At 39.2% G+C, this 24,591-nt stretch overlaps 1 protein-coding gene across 5 annotated transcripts in view; it reads left to right on the top strand.

Annotated features, from left to right (window-relative positions):
• The window catches only part of Phkb (phosphorylase kinase regulatory subunit beta), a 170,568-nt gene that overhangs the window by 70,855 nt on the left and 75,122 nt on the right, over positions 1–24,591 (top strand). For all 5 annotated transcript variants that reach the window (XM_050120663.1, XM_050120664.1, XM_050120665.1 and 2 more), the window contains 6 exons: positions 8,434–8,497; positions 13,031–13,126; positions 14,205–14,402; positions 17,997–18,054; positions 19,112–19,189; positions 21,336–21,494. In XM_050120663.1, coding sequence (XP_049976620.1) covers positions 8,434–8,497; positions 13,031–13,126; positions 14,205–14,402; positions 17,997–18,054; positions 19,112–19,189; positions 21,336–21,494 — 653 coding nt within the window. The remainder of the gene's footprint in view (positions 1–8,433; positions 8,498–13,030; positions 13,127–14,204; positions 14,403–17,996; positions 18,055–19,111; positions 19,190–21,335; positions 21,495–24,591) is intronic.

The following is a 24,591-nucleotide window of genomic DNA, read 5'->3' as shown; positions in this document are numbered from 1 at the left end:
GGATATTTTATACTTAGTTATTATATGCATATCATAGTTACATGGTTAGGTTTTTGTCCAGAAATTTGCAGGCCCTTCTAGAATACACGTATAAACTTGCTTTTCCAACAACAGTGATGATATGGTGTGTCTCTGTCTTGGTCTCGTCAGTAGTTTTTATTTTAGCCAGTCTAGCTGGCTTATAATGATGCCTAATTCTGTCTTTATGTGGCTTTCCCATTGGCTGATAATGTTGAACATCTTTTCATGTGTTTATTTGTGGTTTATATATCCTTTTCGGCAAAAATGTTTCTCTATATTTTTGTCAGTGTTCTAGTTAGATTTTTTTTTTTTGCTGAGTTTTGAGAGTTCTTTTTATAATCTGTATACCAGTGTTTATTTATTTGTTGGGGTCGTGGGGACTCAACCTAGGAGCTCATGCTCATTAGGCAAGTGCTCTGCCCTGTGTTATAACCACATCTTATCCTATCTTCAAGAAATTAAAAATTATTTCATGTGTATGTGTCTGAGTACCACATGCACACAGGAGCCTTCAGAGGTCAGAAAAGGCATTGGATCCCCTGGAATTGAGTTGCAGATGGTTGGTGTTGCCATGTGTGCGCTAGGAGCTGAACTGACTGTAAACTGCTGAGTCATCTCTCCATCCTGCGCATTCTAATAGTAATACATTATTACTTTTGTAAAGGGAAAGTTGTTCATTCCAACGAAGATTAGTTCATCAATTCTTAATTTTATGCTTTATGCTTTTGATGTGGTGTTTGATAGCTCTTTGATCCTGAAGATTTTCTCCACACACACACACACCCCCGACACACAAAGTTTCATAGTTTTACATTCATGATCTGTTTTCAGGTAATTTGCTATAAAGTGTGAAAATTGAGATTGGAAAAATTTTTTTTTTTTGCCTGTTTGGATATTGAACTCCATTTGTTATACGCTGTCTTCATTTCTCACTCTTAAGAATAAAATGGGGCAGTATAGTTCAGTAGATCACTTACCTACCATGCTTAAGGCCTGGAGTTTAAACACTATCGTGACAAAATAAATTCAATTAGTTAATTGATTGACATGAGCATACGCCTGGCAGGATGGCACAGCGAGTAAAAATGCTTGTCATGCAACTGAAGGCCTCAGTTCATTCCTTGGAATCTACAATACAGAGTTGTTCTTTTCCCACCACACATGTGCCATGGCACACAGTACATATGTCCACATGTATGTATACACATATACACGTATAGATAATAATTTATTATCAATAATTTTTAAATGGACATGTGTATCAGATCTATTGCTGAGTTGTGTGTCTGTCATCTACCAGTACTATGTGGGCTTCAATACAATTATACAGTAGTATAATAAATTTTAAAATGGAATAGACTGCTTCCTTCACTTTATTCTTTGATTTTGCAATTATTTTTATATTCTTCATATAAATACAGAGTAATCTTGTTTGTAACTACAAAAGTCTTGTTGGGATTTTGATGAGCTTTGACATCTTTTTTAATAGACTTCTCATACAGATAGTCATGTCTTTTGGAAATTGAATATTAGCTGTGGGATTTCTTTAGATCAAATTTCATTTTTAGATATTGAGAACTTTTCTTATGAACAGGCACTGAGTTTTTTCTAGATGCCTTTTTATCCATTGGTTGATATGGCTGTAGGGTATTGATATGATAGATTATAATCTATTATATCCCTGGAGTAATTCCCACTTAGTTATAATGAAAGTTCATTTAATTCCTTGTCGAATGTTGTTGAGGATTTTATGGATATGTTCAGGAGGGGTATATAGTGTATAGACTTTATTTTGTATCTTATGTATATCTTTTGGTGTCAAGGTAATATTTTCTTCATAACATGAATTCTACATAGGAGAATTGTGTTCTATATTTCATTTTAAACAGTTGGCATAAATCTAATGAAATCCTATAGTCCTCAAAATTTTGTCTTGACCTTTATTTCTCTAATTAAATTATAATTACATTATTTTATACCATACAACACTCTTTGTACCATCCATTCTCTTTAAAATTTGTGGCCTCTTTTTCTTGAATTACTATTATTGCATATATAAATTGATACACACAAACACAAATATAATCTACTGGGTCTGTTCAGTGTTGCTTGTATGTAGCTTATTTTAGGACTGTCTACTTGGTATAGTAACCATTTAGAGGGCCCCTCCTCGGGGAAGGATAATTCTTCTCTCAGCACTTGTTAATTGCCCATCATTCATTTAAGGTGGGCTCTTAGGGTTTCCCCTGTGTTGACATGTCGGCTGGCATTGCCATTGTTCAGATTTTGTTTAAGCAGCCATATTGTTGAAATTTCATGGGTGTAGCTTTCCTGTCATATCTGTAGGATACAGACCATGGTAGGCTTCTTGGTCCTCTGGTTCTTATGATATTTCTTCTCCCTTTTCCACAATGTTCCGCGAATCTTTGGTGTAAGAGTTCTGTTGTAGATGTAACTAGGACTGGACACTCCATGGTCAGTTGCTGTCTGCATTTTGACTGGTTGTGGCATTCTGTCATGGTCTCCATCTGCTCGATAAAGGAAGCTTCTCTGATGAAGGCTAAGACCTACACTATCTGTGGGTATAAGGGTATGCATGCGGAATGCTGTTCGGGAAGCAGTAAAGGCAGTAGATTCTGCTCTCTTAAGACCCAGGACCTCACTAGGTTGGCTAGATATCTAATGGCTTTAAGTCCCATTAGATAACTGTTGGTTACTCCTGAAACACAAATACCATGATTGTGCCTTCAAGGACATCCTGCCCTGCTAATCATTGTTATGATTCACAGGGGTCACCGCAGGACAGGACTATTGATTGCTTTCTTCTGTTGGCAGCTTGCATAGACCTTCTAATACTGTGAAAGCTAGTTCTCAAGAAGGAAGTTTTAGGGTCAGATCAAGCTTGAGTCGTCCAAGTCCTGTGTCCAAAGTTGGTGATGTCTTTAGCTACACAGAAATTGAGATGCCTCAATTTCTGGGAGGCAACCAAAGGCAACAGCAATAGCCTACATTGTTATTATTTGGGGGTTCTCTTGGATCCCCCTAGCAAACTCTAAAGAAGGTTTTTCATGATTGGTGCTGGGATTTTTGATAGTCTGTGGCTCTTGGGGGAAGCATTATTTTCCCAAATGACATAACCATAACTTCATTCATATATATAAGTATATATATATACATATATAATTAGACATATTATATATTATTTTAGACTAATGTAAAATTCCCTGTGGTTATTTCAAACATCCTTAGTGTTATTTTTTCTTCCTCCTTCCTATTGACTCTCCCTAACCTCCCATTATAAATTGCTTTCTTCTGTTGTGCATAGACCTCCTAATAATTTATTAATTTCATATTGAGAAAATAGTGGTAGTTTGTGTTTTCTTGCTTTTCTGCGGACTATGGAGTTTCTAAGTTGCAGATTTATGCATGTAGAGTATTTTTATTATCCATTTGATATCTGTAGTGTCTCTGGTGTTTGTTACTGGTCACTGTGTCTGTCATTTTGGTTTTTTTGCTAGTCTTTCTAGATGTTTCTCAATTTTAGTTAGTGATGCTTTTTTAAAAACCAGCTCATTATTTCATAACTTTTCTGACTTTTTTTGGTCTTGAATTTCATTGATTTCTGTTCTTGATATCATTTGGGTTTGATTTGCTCTTTTTCTGGTGAAGGCTTAACTAAGGTGAAGGTTTAGATAATTGATTTGAATCTCTTCTAAATACATGCTATAAAATTTCTCTCCCAATTTTACTTTAGCTTTTCCATACATGTTTTGACATATGTTGGCTGTATCCATTGTTTCCTTTATTTCATGGAGATGTTCTCTGTGAGGCCGGTGGCTATTGCAAGGGTGTGCCTTTTTAGACCTACTATGAGAGAACAGTCAGATTCTGTTATTTTTCTGCTACCAACTTCACTCATTCCACTGTTAACAGAGAACACAATATGACTTAAGTCATTTTTATTTTTGAGGCTTCCATTTATGGCCAGTGTATAGTCTGTGTTGGTGTATATTAGCATATATATAAAAGATGTGTATTTAAAAGATGTGTATTTGGGGTCAATGCGATGATTCAGTGTGTGAAAAGCCTGCTTTGAAAGCCTCACAACCTGAATTTGATCTTTAAAACCCACATAAGGGTATGTAGAGAGAAACAACATGAGAAGTTGTCCTCTGGCCTCCACGCACACACCATGGTACACACACATTACATGTACATGCAAGCAACAACAATAAATAGAGTAGACTGAAATAACAAACTTTTAAGTATTTGTGTGGTTTGCCTTATATAGATCATTCTAAAAGCCAATTCCCAGTGGTAATGACATTAAGTCCTCCTGTATCCCAGTTCCCAGTGGTAGTAACATTAAGTCCTCCTGTATCCCAGTTCCCAGTGGTAGTGACATTGTCTTCCTGTATCCCAGTTCCCAGTGGTAGCTGCAGTAATTCCTCCTGTATCCCAGTTCCCAGTGGTAGCTGCAGTAATTCCTCCTGTATCCCAGTTCCCAGTGGTAGTGGCATTCAGTCCTCCTGTATCCATACTGATTCACCCCCTTGTTCTATCAGCTTGTTAAAGAAGATTGTTGATGTCTCCAGCGTGACTGTCCTTTGATGGTTCTCTGTTCTGTCACTTTGACTTCGTGTACCTTGAAGTCCTGTGGTTGGTTCATATATACACTTAGCACTACTATGTCTTTTTGTTGCATTGACTCTTTTATCATATAATGTCTCTCTGATAATTTTCTTTGCTTTGAAGTTGTCTTCATCTATTACTATTGTATTTATCCTGTTTTCTTTTGAATAGTGCTTACATGACATATACCTTTTACTAATCATTTACTTTCTTTCTGCCTGTACTGTTATATTGGAAATGTGATTTTCACTTGCATGATGTAGTTAAATTGTAGTTTAACTCTTCATTTTCTTTTAATTTATTTTTTAAAGATTTCCTATTTTCATTTATTTGTGTGTCTCTGTGCACATGTGTACAGATGGCCCCGGAGGCCAGAAGAGGGCATTGAATCCTCTAGAGCTGTAGTTACATGCAGTTGGGAATCACTCAATGAGAGTGCTAGGAACTGATTAAGGTCCTCAGAATGAGCAGCAGCTGCTCTTAACTGCATGCCTCTCTACTAGGTCACTTCTGACACCATCTTAATAGGAAAGAAATGTTCACTTCTTTAGTGTAATCATGGGGGTGGTGAGAGCCCAGAGTCTCTGCTGATACCAAGGTTGATTGGGAAGGGCTCTTACCATCCATCTTGAACCCTTGGCTTTCTCTCTTTACTTTCTTGGCATCACAGAAGCTGAGGATGTTGAGACTGAGCATGCATTGGACTGACTAGGGCACCATCATAGTTTTTTCTCAGTGGGCTGGCTATTATCTAAATGATTGCTGTTTCCTGGTCCTTGGTATCAAATAGAGAAACCTTTTTTTAGTTCTAGTGAGTGAGTGTGTGTGTGTGTGTGTGTGTGTGTGTGTGTGTGTCCCTACCAGCCTGCAAGCATGGGAGATACCTGCCTCCAGGCTGTGCCCCCAACTTTGCCACTCACTGGACTCTGTCCCTCCAAGATCCACCCTGCTACCCCGTGCACCTGAACATCCTCCCAGTAACCAACACCTCTCCCCCCAGCAACCCCAGCAGACTACATAGGCACAGGTGCAAACCACAGTTGGAAGAACAAGCACAGGCATGGACCACACTAGTTGGAAGAAAAGAGTAAACACAGGTGTAAGAATACATTCAACAATTGAAAGAGCAATATAGCACCATCAGAACTCAGTAATCCTACAACAGAAAGACCTGAACATGCCAATGCAACTGAAACACAAGGAAATGAACTTAAAAATTATGAAGCTGATAGAGGCTCTTAAAGGGGAAATGAAAATTTCCCTTAAAGAAGTCAAGGAAAAGACAAACAAAAAATTGGAAGAAATCAATAAATCCCTTAGAGAAAGCCAAGAAAAAAACAAACAGGTGAAGGAAATGGTTCAAGATTTGAAAATTGAAATAGAAACAATAAAGAAAACACAAACCAAGGGAATTCTGGAAATAGAAAATCTGAGAACCCGAACAGGCACTACAGATATAAGCATCACCAACAGAATACAAGAAATGGAAGGGAGAATCTCAGGTGTTGAAGATACGATAAAGGAAATAGATTTACGGATCAAAGAAAACATTAAATTCAGTAAATTCATAACACAAAACATCCAGGAAATCTGGGACACCATGAAAACACCAAACCTAAGAATAATAGGGATAGAAGAAGGAGAAGAATCACAGCTTAAAGGTACAGAAAACATATTCAAAAAATTCATAGAAGAAAACTTTCTCAACCTAAGGAAGGACATGCCTATAAAGGTACCAGAAGCACAGAACATCAAAGAGCCTGGACAAAAAAAAAAAAAAAAAAAAAAAAAGGAGTTCCCTTGCCACATAATTTTGTGTGTGTGTGTGTGTGTGAGAGAGAGAGAGAGACAGAGAGAGAGACAGAGAGACAGAGAGAGAGACAGAGAGAGAGAGAGGCAGAGAGACAGGGAGACAGAGAGGGAGAGAGCGCATGTGTTTGTATGAACATATGCTGTGTCATGGGAAGTGGTGTGGAGGTCACAGCACAACTTTCCAAGGTACAGTCTCTCATGCACCTTGTTCCTGCCTCTGCTACTGCACTGCATACTCCAGGGTAGTTAGTCATGAGCCTTGTTTAGTTGGTATGTCTCTCTGCATTTTCAGTTTATCTGTAGCTGTCAGTCTAAAGGCAAAGAAGGAAACCAAGGGAAATTACTACATTGTTGTTTCTGAAGTTCTGAAGATTATGGCCTAGCTGCTTTCTTTGTCTTTTGAGCCTTAATATGTTTGTTTTATTTGTAATGTCTGGGATTTTGTTATACGTAATGAGAACAAGGAATACCATTCCCATTTCACTCTCCCAACCACATCAATTTTAAAATGTTTAATCACTTTTTGTCTTGTAATAAATTGTTTGAGAACAGTTTATATAAATATCTATAAATGCTGATTAGGCAGTAATAAATAGCTTATGATAGTTCTAATTTATTCATTAATTTGTTCAGTTTTTGGTAGGTCCCAAAAGAGTCCAAGGCCTTAAAGTAGGAAGCACTGAGCTTGTTCAGTGAACTTTTCCGAGGAGAAATGTGGGTAAACTACTACTCACCATAGACAGGGCCCTAACCAATGAGCACTGCATCCGTCTTCAGCTTGGTGAGCCAGTGACTTTACCGTACTTACAGGAGCAAGGTGCTGGGTAGTTATGGGAACATCGGTGACCACAGTAGCTGCATCACCAGAACACCTCACCCCAGCATGAATGACCATGTCACAGTTGCATAGTTGGAGTGACTCTTCTGACTCCCACTTCAGTTCACCTTCTACCCTCTGTACTTGGGCATCTCCACAAGCCACATGCATCTGACCAGAATTAGATATGCTGGGGCAGGGGGGAGGGGAGCTAATCCGAAAAGGGCTGGGATTTCAGGTGAGGGTGTAATGCCCCTCCCCATCTCTTGTGCATAGTCACACATGCTCTGATTAAGATAGCAACTGCCATGAATGGAGTCCTGCAACAGAGCCACACACTCAGCCAATCATTCTGAAGTTTGACATGCATGTAAACACTTGGAGGGTTTTTAAACATGATTTATTGGAACCGTCCCCCAGCGAAGAGTGAAAATCGACATTCCTAGCATGTTCCTAGCTGCTGCTGCTGCTGCTATTTGGGGACTATAATAGAGAAATACTGACTTGATGACAGTTTGTTGATTTTCAATGATGTGAGCTCTGTGTAAAACAAATATAGATGTGCAGGAAGTAAAGTAAACTGGACTTGAGAACTTCAGTTCCACCAGAAACAGGCATGATCTGAGCAAGGATGAAAATCCACTCTTGGAACACTTGTATAGAACGTTGTATTTTTAATGGAATGAGTCATTTTCAGCACTGTTATATGTAGCCTCTGAGAGGCCAAAGGAGTGGGACACTGAGGGAAATAGCACTCATTTTATTACTGAGAATATAGCCCAGAATGAGAGCTACGGTGATCGGTAATTCTGTGAACATAAAGTAATGCCGATTTTATTGGATCCTAGGAAGTGCATATTTGAGTGACTATGCCAAATTGCATTCTGTAATAGGTATACGACACACAAAATTCTGGTACAAGGCTCAGAATTGACATCCGAAGAGCCTGTTCCATTGATCTGAGTAATGTCTAGCTGGGTAGCGACTGTACAAGGCTCATCCCCAAGTTCACCATTCTTTCTGGAGTTCATGAAAGGAATAAAATTACTCCATTCAGTGGTAGAATCTAAGTCAAGGATAACCTCGAAATAGTTTTCAGGGGTGATTAGTATAAAAAATAAAATTAAAATAATGTCTTTCCTTCTCTCTAGCTCTGTTGGTTTAGCAAAAGCAGCCTTAGAAGCAATTAATGGATTTAACCTCTTCGGAAACCAGGTAAAAAAAATTAATTGATTAATTGCATGTTCATGTAATTTTACTGTCTGTTATCAAAATCATTTCCTTAAAACTTATGACTATCTGAAATGTATGTGACCGCCCATGCTCGAGCAGCTTTGCTTTGAAATAATTTGCCAATTAAAGTTTAACTTTCATTTGATGGTAGTGGTATTTTTTGTTTGTTTGTTTTTACATCCTGACTGCAGTTCCCCATTCCCTTCCTATCCACTCCTCCTCCCTTTTTCTTCAAAAAAGGGCAGCCCCCNCCCCCCCCCCCCCCCCCATCGACATCTACCAGTCATGGCATATCAAATTGCGGTGAGACCAGACACCTCCTCTCCTGTTAAGGCTGGACAAGGCAATCTGTTGGGAGAAAAGGGTCCCAAAGCAGTGAACAGTCAGAGACAGCCCCTGCACCCACTGTTAGGAGTCCCATAAGACCAAGTTACACAACTGTAACATATATGCAGAGGGCCCAGATCAGCCCCATGCTGGCTCCCTGGTTGTTGGTTCAGTCTCTGTGAGGCCCTGTGAGTCCAGTTTAGTTGATTCTGTGAGTTTTATTGTGACGTCCTTGACCCCAGGTACAGTGGGCTCTGCTAAAGTGATCAGAAAAGGAAGCCCGATAAGGAAGTTAACAACTTGGGCTGAACCAAGACTCCTCTAGAGTTTCTCAAGGTTTCCTGGATTAAAGCAGAAGCGTTTAGTATAACAGCAATCTGGAAAGGTCAGACGTGCCTAGGCTGCCAAGGAGAAAATGAGTCAGGCTGAGTGTCCGGGCTGTAGTGATTGGCTTGGTTTTGGTCACGGTATACCTCCCTTTGAAGAACCTGAGGCTGTGCATGCTGTTTCCCAGCGCCCCTCTTCTCCAGGGCTGTGACTGCTGTCCCTGCCTGATTAGCAAAGCTGTACTCTTTCTGAAACCTGCCTAACCAGGCATTTTGAGTTTTAGCTATAAATGTTCTGCCAATATTACTCCTGAATGTGGTTTTCAATCTTGTGTGCGCATTAGAAACATCACAGGAACTCAGAAAGCAGTCATGACAGCTGGCTCCCTCCTGACCTGGTATAAAAGAAGCTAGAGCCGCCCTAGAGTTTTAATGCTCAGGAATTCCAAACTGTAGTCAAGAACATGGCAGTTTTTTTTAACATAACACATAGTTAAGTGTTACTAAATGGGCTATTCATTTGTTATTGCAGGTAGAAATAGAAGCAAATTAGGTCTTTTTCCTTTAGCCACACAAGTAGTAATGGGAACAGATACAGAAAAAAGACAGTCATAAAAGCCTGTTCAGGTGAGACACAACCTAAAACCAGCCAATTGACATACCAAAGTGTACATGAAAAAGTGAAACATGAAACAGAAACTATCAGATCAACAAGTATTTCAGTAGTCTCAGAAGTGTTTGTTCTGGTCCTGAGGCCGAAGGGTAGAGGACAGCCTTCCGTGCTGCTATAGCTCATGTCCATGGTGATGGTCAAGTTCAGTCATCTGTGTCTCTGTTAGAACAAGCAATGGCAGGTACTAGCTTGAACAGAACGATTGAGCTGTTAGTTGTAAGGAGGCTCTGGGTAGGGTCAACATAGCTACAGAGCTGTGGTTTTAGGGAGCAGAGGCTAAAAATCAATCTGGGGACTGGAGAGATGGCTCAATGGTTAAGAGCTCTGCACCCATATGGCAGCTCACAACCAACTATAACTCCAGTTTTAGGGGATTTGACAACCCGTCTGGTTTCTGTGGGCAGCAGGCATACACATGAGGCACAAACATACATACAAGCAAAACACTAATGCACATAAAATAAATATCAAGTTAAGAAGGTCTCTCAAGTAATTCCCATAACATGTCTTTTCCTGTTGTTGTGTTTATTTGTGGGAGGCAAGAGCCTGACAAATGCACCTAGGTCAGAATTGGTGATGGCAGATTGCTCATGTTCTGCAGATTCTAAACAGAGCACACATCTGCATCCCTTTGAAATGTGCGGGTGGTAATTCTGTGAGGGCTTTCCTCAGTGACATGAAAGACTTGCTTCTAACTCCTGTATAGTTTGAGTTTTGTTTCCTCCTCTCCTGGAAATCTGGGCCATGATGCCTATAGTGTGATAGATATTTTTAAACAAATGTAGAGTTCACTGATATTCCATCTCAGTGTTAGGAGGTGTCACCTCATGAGATTATTTTTCCTGAGGCATGTGTCTTCAAGACTGGCAGATAAAAACTGGGACCACAACAAATACTTGATGAGTTTAAATAACTAAGTTACTTATTTGTGGCCAGAAAATAGTAGTGTACTGTTTATTTTTATCACATAATAGAGAGATTTACCAAATTTGCTTTTTTTGTTTGAAATTATCCTTTCATGGATTATATATTTTAAAGGTCCTGTTCCAGACAGACAGTTATTGGCCTACAGATACATCAGCTCCTGTTGTTTCGTGTGTTCACAGACCCCCAACCCACTTACTTTCTTCTGTCTGCTTGCTGCTGCTTCTGCCAGAATTCAGGCTCTGGCTTTGATCCTCAGTTCTCCCCCTGACCCAGGGACTTAGTGCCACTTTCCTACCCAAGCCAGCTGTGAGGTTCTCATATATTACCATGTGCCGTTGAAAGAGCTGCGGGCTGCCGTCCTGCCACCCAGATCCCGGCCGCCTGGCTAGCTTATGCCCCAAAATAACAACACACAAACTGTATTCATATTAACACTGCTTGGCCCATTAGCTCTAGCTTCTTACTGGCTAATTCTTACATCTTGATTACCCATTTCTATTAATGTGTGTAGCACCCCAAGGTGCGCTTACCGGGAAGATTCTAGCCTACATCCATCCTAGGTCGGAGCTTCATCGCGTCTGCCCCAGAGAGGAGAGCTATCGAGTCTGAGCTCACTTCCTCTTCTGTTCTGTTTACTCCACCCACCTATGTTCTAACCTATCAGGGCCAAGCAGTTTCTATATTAGCCAATGACCTTCCTCCATCAATGTGCCTTGCATCTGGGTCAGTTGTGTGTTCTGCAGCAGTGTTCAAATTCATTATTGCTTACGTCACAGTGAATATGTTGTACTCTGACAAGAGCAGCTACTAGCAATGCTTTCTAAAGCCAGTAGGAACGTAGGGAGCCCAGGACTGTTCAGCTGCAGTATAGCTACTGAGGGGGCCTCACTCATCCTTTATCAAGTCGCTTACAAGAGTTAGAGACTCGTTGAAGATGGTGCTCTGAATGAGGAATCATTCTGTTTTACAAGATAATGCTCACAGAGAACATGAGTTAACAGGAAGCATATATAACTAGTGAGTCTGACACTCAGATTTCCTGGCTGGTCCTCCTAGGCTAGAAATTTCAAGAAGGGTGATTGAGTCCAGGCTTTAAAGTTTCAGAGTGTGTGAGTCTTTGATGTTGGGTAGAATTAGGATGAGATTTAGAATGTGATTTTAAAACAACCTAAAATATATGATGTCTGGTTTTTCTCATTTATTTTTTGAGTATTTTTTTTGTAATGGAAGCAATCTTTCTAGTGTCCTTTTATTATGTGTTTTAAAAATATTCAGCTTCCCATTAAAGTTATGTTCATTTATACTGTGCTGTTGAATATGAAATGCACTAATGTCTAAATGGCAATTTTTTTTAAAATGCTGCAGATCAATTGGCATTTTTTATGTATGTCTTTTTATTCAAATTTCTTGTTCTTCAAAGTATTTTTTAAGTGTAGGGAAATTATATAGCCTAATTGTTCATTAAATGGGTTTCTGTGGCAGACTGGATTTTCTCTCTTTGCTCTGTTGAGCCTGGGCTTGTCATCTTCAGTTGGAGGGATAGCCCTAGCCACAAGTGGCTTTTCATGAAGCCAGCCATGAGAAGTATGAAGAGTAGTTGCTAGTGTTGTTACTTGGGATTCTCCTATCATCACTTTGTACTATAGCATATTTTTATACATAATTCTGGATTGTTACCTAAACTTGTTTAGTTTGATAATATAATCAAAATTATTTAGGTGTTCACAAGTCAAATTTATTTATCAAAGTTATTTCTTGATTTATCTCATCATAGTAGCTAAACTGTTTCTTCATTTAAATGAATGTATTTATTAGACAACTTATAAGATCAAAACATGATTTGTAAGAAAATAGGAAAATATTAAAATAATATCTAATAATTATATGATTGTTTCGAGAAATTCAGGAAATATTGAAAGCATACAAAAAGAAAATAAAGGGCTAGAGAGATGTCTAAGGAGCACTGGGTGTTTTTCCAGAGGACTCAAGTCCAATTCCCAGCAGCCACATAGATGCTCACACTGTCTGTAACTCCAGTTCCAGGAGATCTGATGCCCTCTCCTGGCTTTCATGGGCATGAATGCAGGCAAAGCATCTATTTATATGTAAAGCATAATAATAATAATAATATTTTATTTAATCTTTAATAATCTCTTACAGAGTTACATTCAGTGATAAAAAATTTTTGAAATGTCTTTTCTCACAGAAAGAATACCACCTGGTTTATAATTCTCTGAAATGTGTTTCTTTTTCGATTTCCAGGGCTGTTCTTGGTCAGTTATATTTGTGGATCTCGACGCTCACAATCGCAACAGGCAGACGTTGTGCTCACTGTTGCCCCGAGAATCACGCTCTCATGTGAGATGATGTGCCGCAGACTAGAATGAGTTCTCCTTTACAGTTCTTGTGCTGTTACCACCTGTCAAGAGCGCACACTACAGTGCTGAGTTCATGCAGGATAAGGAGATGCAGTGGAGACGTGTCTCCTTCTCTAGCCTCTGATGCTGGTCAGGAAGTGAACAGTTAGACAGACCTGTCCAGTCCTTTGAGTCTTTTGTTAGACCACAGAAAAATAGACATTGTTTTTCTGTTTTTAACAAATGAATCATTTTTTTAATAATGGGATATAAAAATTCGTTTTCAGCATGGCACAGTGGCAGACCACGTTTGACTCTTCATCTGATGAACATCTGTATGCTTCTTTACCGACTGTATATTTTCCCAGGGTTTGTTTATGGTTTTTGCCTTCAAAAACTACACCAAGTAGAATAGTTGCCTGTTTTATATGAGTAATGCCAGATTGTAATGAATACAAAACCAATAAAGAAGTATTATCTGTTTATTTAATGATGTTCTATCCATTTAGCCTACCATTTAAATAGTCTTTGGCAACATTCTGATACATTTTCACATATTTTAGTGAACATAATTTTTGCCTTAAAAATTATGTTAGTGGTTTTTATGGGCAAGCATGTTTCCATTCAATAAGCAAATTTCTGTAATATGAATCTAATTGCTTCTGTAATGTAAATTTTAATGGCTATTGATTTACTCAGTTGTTGGGCCTTTTGTTAGTTTTCTCCTTTTCGCTATTGTAGGCAAATTTCTGTACTAACTAAGTTGTGGTAATAAGTATTACATTTTTTACATTCTGTTTAGTTATAAGTTTTAAGTTACAGCCTAATATTGAAGCTGGAAAATTCATTTTGTTAATGGATAAAGTATTATCTGTTCTATCAGGCTTACAGAAACACATCATAGAAACTTCTGTCTGTCTTAAGGTAGCTGTCACTTGATAAGGGTTTTGACTTTGATATGATTCTTTTTGTACCGTGTTGGTCACGTCACCGCAGACACTCACAGTCTCTTTATCTCTTATCTGCCTATCTATTTATTTGTTTTTAAAACAACAGTCTCTTTGTCTTAATGTCCCTAGAACACAGACGCTGCCCTGCTCCCATGCATCAGTTACCCTGCCTTTGCCTTGGACGATGAAGTTCTCTTCAGCCAGACACTTGATAAAGTGGTCAGAAAATTAAAAGGAAAATATGGATTTAAACGTTTCTTGAGAGACGGGTACAGAACATCACTAGAAGATCCCCACAGACGCTATTACAAACCGGCTGAAATTAAGGTACCACAACTGGTCCATGCCAGCACATGCAAATGGTGGAAAGCACAGATCCAGGAGACTGACTTCCTGATTTAAGATCCTGCTCCATAATAAATAAACATTATTTATTGCTAAAAATAATATCACCTATACCATGAGCTTTTCTGGGGGTTGGATGATTTTATGTACGGATGCTTAGAATTGGGCTTGATCCATAGTAACTGCTCAAACAGTAATAACGCTTTTCACCACATGGGCCACATGGATTCATTGGTTAAATAATTCTTTTAGCATTTTTAGTCTTTTGCCTATTTCTCTTACATGGTTTTGTTTCTGTCTGTGATCTGCTTTTATGTTATTAAGCAAATGATCTCATTAAAGCTATTACCCTGAGCCAGGCATTGTGTTTCGTGTGTAATGCCAGCACTTAGGGGCAGGGGCAGGCAATCTCTGTGAGTTTTAGATCAATCTGGTCTACATAGTGGGTTCCAGGCCAGCTAGGGCTACACAGAGAGACACTCTCACAAAACAAAACAGCTTGTACTCCTCCACCTGCTGGGTACAGTTATAGGAAGCCACAGCCTGAGTGCATGCCATCCCAAATCCAGGAGACCTGTGTTGACTCAGTTTTGTAACTGCTTGCACTTCTTGTCATTTCTGCTGTGCCATCCTATAGAAAAGCCCCTATTAAAAAGAAAACAGTGTTAGACACCGGCTCTCAGTTCTTCGCCTTATTCCTGCTGCTACCCCTTTGCTTCTGTGCGGCAGCCTCCACTGCATCTTTCCCTTCATCAGTGCTTATCCTCTGTGTCTTACCTCATAGAAGATGCCGTACTCTTTCTTGAGGTGTTACATATGGAGAAATATTACATAGATACGGACACATACACATATATTTCTTTGTGTATGTCCATCATGTTGTTGATGGTTTTTTTTTTTTTTCCTCATTTTCTTGGGAAGCCCACTGAGCATTTTCTTCACTGATAGGACATATGACTCTGTTCCTCACCTTCCCCACTTCTACCTTCCCCCCCCTTTTGGTTCTCCCAACTTAATTTTTCCTTTGGCATAAACATATTAATGCCTCTAACTAAAGACACAAACTAAACCTCCCTCAGTGCTTATTCTTGTCCATCTCCTGTCTTCTGTCTATAACCGTCACCCTGAAAAGCACGATTTGTGTCTTGTGTGTAGACCTAGTGTATTAGTTATGCTACTGGGTTACAGGACTGGAGACAGAAACAATTTATGTGGTGAAAGAGGAATTCTGGCTCCTAGTCCAAGGGATACAGTCCACCAAGGCAGGAAGGCGTGTCTCATGGCTCTGGCAGCATGAACTATGTGCTTCTTGGGCAGTCGAGCTGGAAGCAAAACCTCTGAATTATAACTCCCAAAACCTACCTTCAGTGCCTTGCTCTGTCGGCTGCCAGTCCAGTCTTACCTCTAAAAGTTCTCACAAGCTTTTGAAATAGCGACCCTAGCCGGGCGGTGGTGGCACACACCTTTAATCCCAGCACTCGGGAGGCAGAGGCAGGCGGATCTCTGTGAGTTCGAGACCAGCCTGGTCTACAAGAGCTAGTTCCAGGACAGGCTTTAAAACCACAGAGAAACCCTGTCTCGAAAAACCAAAAAAAACAAAAAAACAAACAAACAAACAAAAAAAAACAGCGGCCCTGACTTGGGACCCTGTGATTGCCTCCTCCTAGCTCTTGGCTGATTTCAGGCAGTTTCAGTGGCTGGGTCAGAGTGATTATTGCTTCTCTCACCTTGTTTTCCTGAACATCTTGGTGTCTGTATTTATTAACTCTGTTCTCTCTTTTGGAGTATTCTGGTTGTTATGGCCACGTCTTCTCCTCCATCCCTCCTCTCCTTGTCAGTCTCCATCTTGTACTTCTGTGATCCACTGTCATTGTGTTTTTCTTCCTACCAAGCTCTCACGGCTGTTGTGGCTAATGATGTACTTTCTCCCTGACTCACAGTGTGCCTAAGATGCCCTGCGCACATGTGCACCTGCTGCTTAGACACACATCTTTACCTAGGTGGCCTACACGCTGCCTCCATTGAGCTCTGTTCCTCTCCTAGGCCCATATCTGAGTCACTCTAGGCTTCTCCTCGCCACTTAACCACATTTTTAAAAAATTAATCATTTTACTGGCTGGGTGTGTCTGTGCACACATGCGCACACATGCATGTGCCCATATGTATGAGTATGCTACAGTGAGCATATGGAGATCAGAGGACAGCTTCCATCATGTGGACTCTGGGGAGGAAGTAAGGCCCTTGGGCTTGACAGCAAGTGTCAATCTCTTCCGCTGAACCGTCTTGCTAGCCCAGGACATATATGTCCTCCACTCCTAAGTACTGCCACCTGCCCAGCCTGGAAATAACCACTTAACCAATTTTATCATTTACAAAATGTGACTGAATTAACCTCTTCAGAAATCCTAATATTTCCCCCTTCTTCAGCCTTAGTCCTTGACTTAAGCCAGCAGTTCATAACCTTGAACACTTTTGTTACCAAACTACACTGAACAGGATCTATAGATTTTTTTTATTATTATTATTGTTGCTTGAGTTGGCATCAGACTAGTGGAGGCTGAGAATGATGCAAACTAGCCCGTGTCACACATGAGTTATTTGCCCAAAATGTCCATAGTACTAAAGTTGAGACAGCAGTTCTGGGTGTCATCTTTTCTCTTTGAATTGCTCTAATGGCTTTGAGCTGATTTCCATATTTCTTGTTCCTCAACTCCTAAGTACTGCCAGCTGCCCAGCCTGGAAATAAATGTAAGAAAGACTTTGACCCTTCTCAGTGTTCATGACTACCTCCAAATCAGCAAGTCTTTGAGCAGTGAGAGTTCTGATTTGACTTCCTGCCCATACACTGGGCTTCCACTTTTACTGCTTATGCCTTTGTATTCTAGAATTAATGAATCATGATTGCTTCTTTAACATGTTTTATGATTCTGCAAGTCTGTAGTTTCTGCTGTTTGCTCTGTACATTACATTTTAGCTGGTTTCTTGCCATCTAATTCTTCTCCGCATTCAAGACAGACACAGATGTTTTTCAGGCTATGTTGCTAATGTATGTGTATGGTCAGTGTATGCTGAACTGTGGTTATTTATTCTTTTGCCAGTCTTCCCACTATGCTGTGTGCCTCTGGGGACATAGTGTCTCACTTTTGTCTCCAGGGCTTTGTCAGCTGTTTCAACCTGTGGGTCATGACCCCTTTGGGGGTTGCATATCAGATATATAAGATACTTACATTATGATTAATAACAGTAGCAAAATTACAGTTATGAAGTAGCAGTGAAATAATTTCATAGTTGGGGTCACCACAGCATGAAGAACTGTATTACAGGGTCACGGGATTAGGAAGGTTGGGAAACACCGTCTAATGCTGGCTGTTAGTGAGTAGTTAGTATATGCTTATTTAATTACTCTTCTTTAGTGAGTTCAATAAATGAACTTTTGAATAAGAGTTCTGAAAAAATTTTAATGAATGGTTGTTCTCAACTTGAATTTATTGCTATAAATAAGTTTCTTACATATAACTTAAAATGGGTTGCTCTAGTTTGCTAATGGAAATCTTAATGTTTTATTTTCTCTTTTAGCTCTTTGATGGTATTGAATGTGAATTTCCCATATTTTTTCTTTACATGATGATTGATGGTAAGTGACCTTTATCCTGAAGTTTAAGATGTAGAATACACGTGTCTTAAAGAATAGCTGAGCCCTGGGCAGATGGCTCAGCTGGTAAAGTGCTTACCGTGTAGGCATGAGGGCTTGAGTTGGATCTCTGGCATCTGCCTGAAAAGCGCGTGGCTGTAATTTCAGCGCCGGGAGGCAGAGATAGGTGGATCCTTGAAGCCGTTGGCCAGCCAGTTTAACCAAATGGGGGAGCCCCAGGTTCAGTTCAAGTACCCGTCTCATAGAATTGGAGTGGGATTAAGGAAGACATCCAGTGCCAATCTCCGGCTTCCACACACCTGCACACACATGCGTGTTCACCTGTATGTACTCATGAACATGCACATAAAGGCACATGCATAAGCCATATTCAAACATGAAAGTAAAAATAATAAAATCTTAAAAGAACAGCTGAAGTGAGTGATCCCTTACATTTAGCAATGGATTAGATTTAAGCGATGGTAACTCTGCCTTTGTGTTGTTCTGCCTTCTGAGTGAGTGTCAGATCCTTAAGGGTTTAAAAGTTTCTGTCTGTTTCTCTGTGTGTGTATGAAGTATTTGTATGTATCTATGTGTGTATGATGTGTGTGCATGCATTCATGTGAGTGCAGGTGCACACATGCCTGGAAGTCAGGACAACCTTAGATTTTAGTCCTTGCCTTCCACATGTTTAAAGAACTTTCAGAATCACTTTGAAGTCTTTAATGTTGATGCCAGTATCTTACTCATACTTATAAAGAAAAGCGTATTGTAGAAGTCATGAATACTATGATCATAATATTGAATATATATATAACATTTATGCTTAAGCATAGTGAAATTTCAGTTAATTCAATATTTAATTCTAAATGTTAACATGACTTTCTGAAATCAGTTTCTATAAAAAGTCATACCTATTTACATTTCTCTTCAATTTTATGTTTCATTTATATAAAATTCGGCATAATCATTTTAAAAGGACTTAGAAGTTTTTATAAGTCAAAGTGTTTTTATGCTTATTGAGCATGGCTAGATTTGGATTTTGTATTTTCTGTTTTAGGTGTTTTTAGAGGTAATCTTCAACAAGTCAAGGAATATCAGGACCTTTTGACTCCTTTGCTTCATCAGACCACAGAAGGTATAGTTCCTTTATCAAGAATTTTTTCTACCAACATGCCCTTGTTCATGTAAAATGAGTGCATCAGTCCTTTATAAAACACAATTAGGTATATGTTATATTAAAAAATAAATGAGACCTCAACTGAAATTAGAATAATCTCTTAATTTAGTTTGAAAGTTCATTATGTATGACAGGGATGGACATGAATGTAGGTGGTCATGGCTCTGGTGGTGCTAAGGTAGTTTGCACACAGACAGAATTATGTGATTTTTTGATATAGCTCCTTTGTTCTGTGTAGTGTTGCATACTATAAAGCACCAGATTTTATCCAAGTCATCAAAAATGGTATGGCTGGTGAGTTGCCCTCACACCCCAGGCCCTAGGACGGCTGCCTAGAAAGACTGCTTTCAGCTGAAGGCAGGAGACTCTACTATGGAGATACATCTGGGATTTTAGCATTAAGTTTTGAGTGCTTGCCCTTGTACCAATATGCCGTTCTTTGCAGATAGATTCAATGTTTTAGAAATAATCAAAATGCCAAATCTTGGAGGTAAGGATATATTCATTTCAATCAAACACCGGGAAGGTCCCATTAAAAAAAAAGCTTAACTGGAAACTTCCCAAAAGAACTCAAGGGCAGTATTCTGGATACCTTTGGTTTGGAAATATTAATAGAATTATATAGAATTATAGTTTTATAAGAATAGCTTTAAAAATTTGTATGTGGGACAACATGTTTGGAATTTTGATGTGCTAGTCGAAACAAATCCATAGTCTTTTGGACATAAAGCATGGAGTGTCGTTCACAGCACTGGGGCTCATCCCTGTTGTACATGGAGTTGTGAGCCGGTGAAGGGGAAGAAGGTTCCAGGAACACCCGAATAAAATACTGCTTATTTTGTTTTACCCTTTCAATGCTTATAATGTTAAAAGTTGTGAAATGGTTATGATTTTTTTTTTTTTTTGGTATTTCAATACTGGGTTTCTCTGTGTAGCTCTGATCGTCCTAGACCTGGCTGGCCTCCAATTCAAAGATCCACCTCTCTCTACTTCCCTAGTGCTGGGATGAACCACCACCACCACCACACAGCAAACATTTTTAAATTAAAAATAAATGCTAATTTTTAAAAAGGAGTTTTTTCAATATCCACTTGTTTTCAATATTTGTGTTTTCAATATTCCCTTGTCTTCTTTGAAAAACAGTGCAATAGTGAAATACTTGAAATTTCCACAATCAGGTCTTGTAGTGTTGAGGAAGGGATCACTGGCACATGGAAGTGGTAATCTAACATACGCTGCTTTTGGGCTTCATGTTCAGAGCGATGTTCACAGTCTTCCCCTAGCTCTTAATCTGATTTGAGACACATTTGTCACTGTCAGTTGACGGATGAAGAAGACAGCAGAATTTCAAGGCTGTTGTTTAATTTTATTACAAAAATTAAGTTTACTGTAGACTGCTGTCACAAAATATCATCTGCTGCGCCCTACAAAGAACATATCCTTTAGGTAATAGTTTTATTTGCTGAAGGATGTATCTTTTACAGATACGTTTTAATAAAAGTTGTTTTTTTTTTTTTTGCCTTCAGGGACACTGAATGGTAGAAGACAGGCTTAATATTTAAATAGGGGTTTATTTGCACTAACTAATGGCTCAGAAGTGGAATTTAACTAAAGAGTAAATAGTATCTCATTTACAATGCTTCTTAGACTGATTTATTTAATATAACTTCTCTTATAAATATAACTCTGAATATCTGTATACTATATATGCATATATATCAGTGATATGCACATATATGCACATGTGTATACATATACATATATTATACATACATATATATACACATATGTCTGTATATATTTACTTAAAAGTGTTTGCTGTTAAAGGAAATATACATCACTGTCTAAAGCCTAATATACTATTGGATTAGTTCTAAAGTCAAGAAACCTCCCCCCATGGATTTCCCTAGCAACATCTGAAACGACCAGAATGTTAGACTTCTCTGTAGCTCACTGAATCTGCCCCCTGTACAACCCGCCACTGTCCCTGCTGTTCTGCCCACACAGTTTCTTCAAAGGGAAATTTGGGGAGAACACTGTTTTGTTGTATTTTAACGTGCTTGCTTCTAAACTAAATTAAATTTTATTTTATTTTACTCTATAGGATATCCTGTAGTACCAAAGTACTATTATGTGCCTGCTGACTTTGTAGAATATGAAAAGAGAAACCCTGGTAGTCAGAAACGGTTTCCTAGTAATTGTGGCCGTGACGGGAAATTGTTTCTTTGGGGACAAGCTCTTTATATCATTGCGAAACTCCTCGGTAAGTGGAGCCGATTGGGAGCCTATTTTCTCTCCCTGTTATCAGGTTGTTAGCAATAAATGTAGCTGGGGTGACGTTCTTCCTTTGGATGAAATTGGATTTGGGTGGATTTTGCCCTGTTAGTTCTTTGGTGAGTCTCTAGACTGTAAAGGTGAGGATGGTGTGCAACAGCTCCTGAAAGAAAGGTGCAGTAGGTGCGGGTGCACAGTGGCTGTGTGTGACGGTCTCTGCATCCAGCCTGGAGCTTGTAGCAGAGGGTTGTGAAAACTTTGAGTTGGTTTTGTATAAGATGAGAACATTTCTGACTTACTCTAATCAGCATTGTTGAGCATTGCTGTAGTAAACTACTTGGTCATCTTTGAAAGTTGTCTTTTTTTCAGTAAATATATGTTGGTAATTTTCTTTCCTACTAGTGGCTTAATAAAACTATAATTATTTAAATTTTTTAGCTATTTCTAGAACTGAAAAAGAATATCTATGAGAAAATTTGGCAAAAACAAAAGACTTATTATGGTTTTCCCATCCCATACTTCTGTAACATCTCTAGTAATACTGGCACTTTACCAAAACGGTTGAGATTTAGAGTCAGGATCCATGTATGACAGATTATGAAGCAAGCAAGCTAAAAACAAACAACCAAAAAAAGAAACAAAAACAAAGCTTCTTACTGTATGATATACTATTGCCTTTGTTGTTTGAGAATGTGCTGGAAAAATGGGCATCTTTGGCTTGTTTTCATCATCAGTGAGGAAAGAAGATATTGGAGGCCTGATTCCCAAGGCTCAGTTTGAGCTTTTCACACGCATTGCCCAAAAGCACATAAACCAGGCAGAGAAATCAAGCCGATGCTCCTTTCGGTTTGTTTGTTTCTGTGTCTGTTTTCTCAGTCTTGGTGTAAATTTAACCCTAATTAAGAGCATGTAGTTTTCCCTTTTTAAAGAGGTAAAGGGATTTGTTTTGTCTCAGCAACTGTTGATACAGGTGCTGCTTCCAGGCTCACAGAAAAGATACAAAGACTACTGTGGCTAGAAAGTCAATGTCCATCTCATCCTTTTGAATGGAAAGGTTTTTGAGACTCAAAACCAAATTAAACACGTCTTAGCTGAGGGGCAGCTAGGTGAGGTATACGTGAAGAATGTAAAGGACATGATGAAATGTTTCTGTGACCCTGGGTCTGAAAACTGGCCTGGGCCTTGAAACCGTAAACCCTTTTCTTTTTTCTTTTTTTTTTTTATTTCTTTCTTTTTTTAATTAATTAATTTATTTATTAAAGATTTCTGTCTCTTACCCACCGCCGCCTCCCCTTTCCCTCCCCGTCCCCCAATCAAATCCCCCTCCCTCGTCAGCCCAAAAAGCAATCAGGGTTCTCTGCCCTGTGGGAAGTCCAAGGACCACCCTCCTCCATCCAGGTCTAGTAAGGTGAGCATCCACGAAACTGCCTNTTGCCATTGTTCTTGAGGTCTCAGTAGTCCTCCTTGTCCGCTATGTTCAGCGAGACCAGTTTTGACCCAGGCTTTTTCAGACCCAGGCCAGCTGGCCTTGGTGAGTTCCTGATAGAACATCCCCATTGTCTCAGTGTATGGGTGCACCCCTCGCGGTCCTGAGTTCCTTGCTTGTGCTCTCTCTCCTTCTGCTTCTGATTTGGACCTTGAGATTTCAGTCTGGTGCTCCAATGAATATTAAACTTCATCAGGCTATGAAAGGAGACAGAGACAGAGACCCACATTGGAGCATCATAAACCCTTTTCTTCCTGGAGTTGCTGCAGCTGGAAAGGGTGCTGACGGATGAGGAAACTGCACTCTCCACAGCAAACTGACCTTTAAAATCAGGATTTTAGAACATTATCCCTCCGCTGCTGTTCTCACTGCAAACCAAAGTGGCAGATGTGTGCGGGTCTTTAATGTAGGTCGCTTTTTCCTGTTTCCACTGTTTCCACTTCTATTTCATGGCCCAAATGAGCAAGAACACTTCTGAACTGTCCTAAAAAGATGGCTGTCTTTTCCTACCTTCTGAAGTTCTGAAGGCATTAGAGAGCATGCAGAAGGCTGTTACATGAGATCATGTACTGATTTCCATCTGTGAGAAGGGAAATCCGTGTTGTAACCCGCCACGTTGGCCTACCGCATCATCTGAGCATGCATGCTAGTTCCAATCAGCATTTAGGAGGCTGGGTAATTTCTCCGTCACTCTGAATTCTTGAGCATTTCTTAACACTTCAAATGTCCATGGGTGTGCATTAAGGTTCTAGACATAGTATTTCCTAACAAAGTTGTATTTAATCATTAAAGGAACCTCAGTTTGATATCCCCACAATGAAAATAAAAGGACAGTTAAGTGGAGTTAGTGTTTTTACGTGTGAATCATGTACAAGTGAATGCAAAGGGATCTTTAGAAATACTCGGATGTTCACTAATTCGGGTCAGCTTTTACCCTGCTGAATCTCGTGAGGATGCTATGCTGTGTGCATGCCTACGTCAATTTTATGCAACAAAAATGTGCCTCTTATTCTAGTGATGAAGAAAGATACTATGTATAGTTTTCTTAATACCCACTGTTTTCAGAAAATGAGTCATTTTTACAATATATCCTTTTTCTACGAAAATGAACTTCTAGAAAGTCAGTTTCTATTTAATAAGTAAATTATAAATCTTTATTTTAAATCACATGATGTATTTTAAGACCTATTTGACTGTTCTTAAACCCATCATCTGTAATGCTTTCAACTCTTATTTAACTTGAAAACTTGCCAACCACAAGATTGGTCTGTAGAACACAGAGTACCTTTTTGATGTTTTCACAGAAATAAATAAGCCTAAAATTGTGATCTTTGAGCTAAAATACTTTTGTGGGAGTACAGGAGGTAGCTCTAGACAAACTCCTTTTAAAAGTAGCAGCAAATGATATAATGGGTTTCTGTATGGCTTTCTCATACTTCTTTAGTTTTAGTCAAACCTACCCTTCTATTTTTTAGTCATTGGCAGTTTCACACAGTATGCAATGCATTTTGATCACATTTGCCCCGTTACCTTCTAGTTTTCCCTACCACGCTGTCCAGAGCCCTTTTCCCCAGCAAGTCCGCCTACTTACTCTGTTTTC

The sequence above is a fragment of the Alexandromys fortis genome, unplaced genomic scaffold (assembly GCF_014885135.2).
Source record: "Alexandromys fortis isolate MF-2015 unplaced genomic scaffold, M_Fortis_MF-2015_v1.1 scaffold_186, whole genome shotgun sequence".
NCBI classification, from domain to species: domain Eukaryota; kingdom Metazoa; phylum Chordata; class Mammalia; order Rodentia; family Cricetidae; genus Alexandromys; species Alexandromys fortis.
This window is presented reverse-complemented; position numbering and strand designations above follow the sequence as displayed.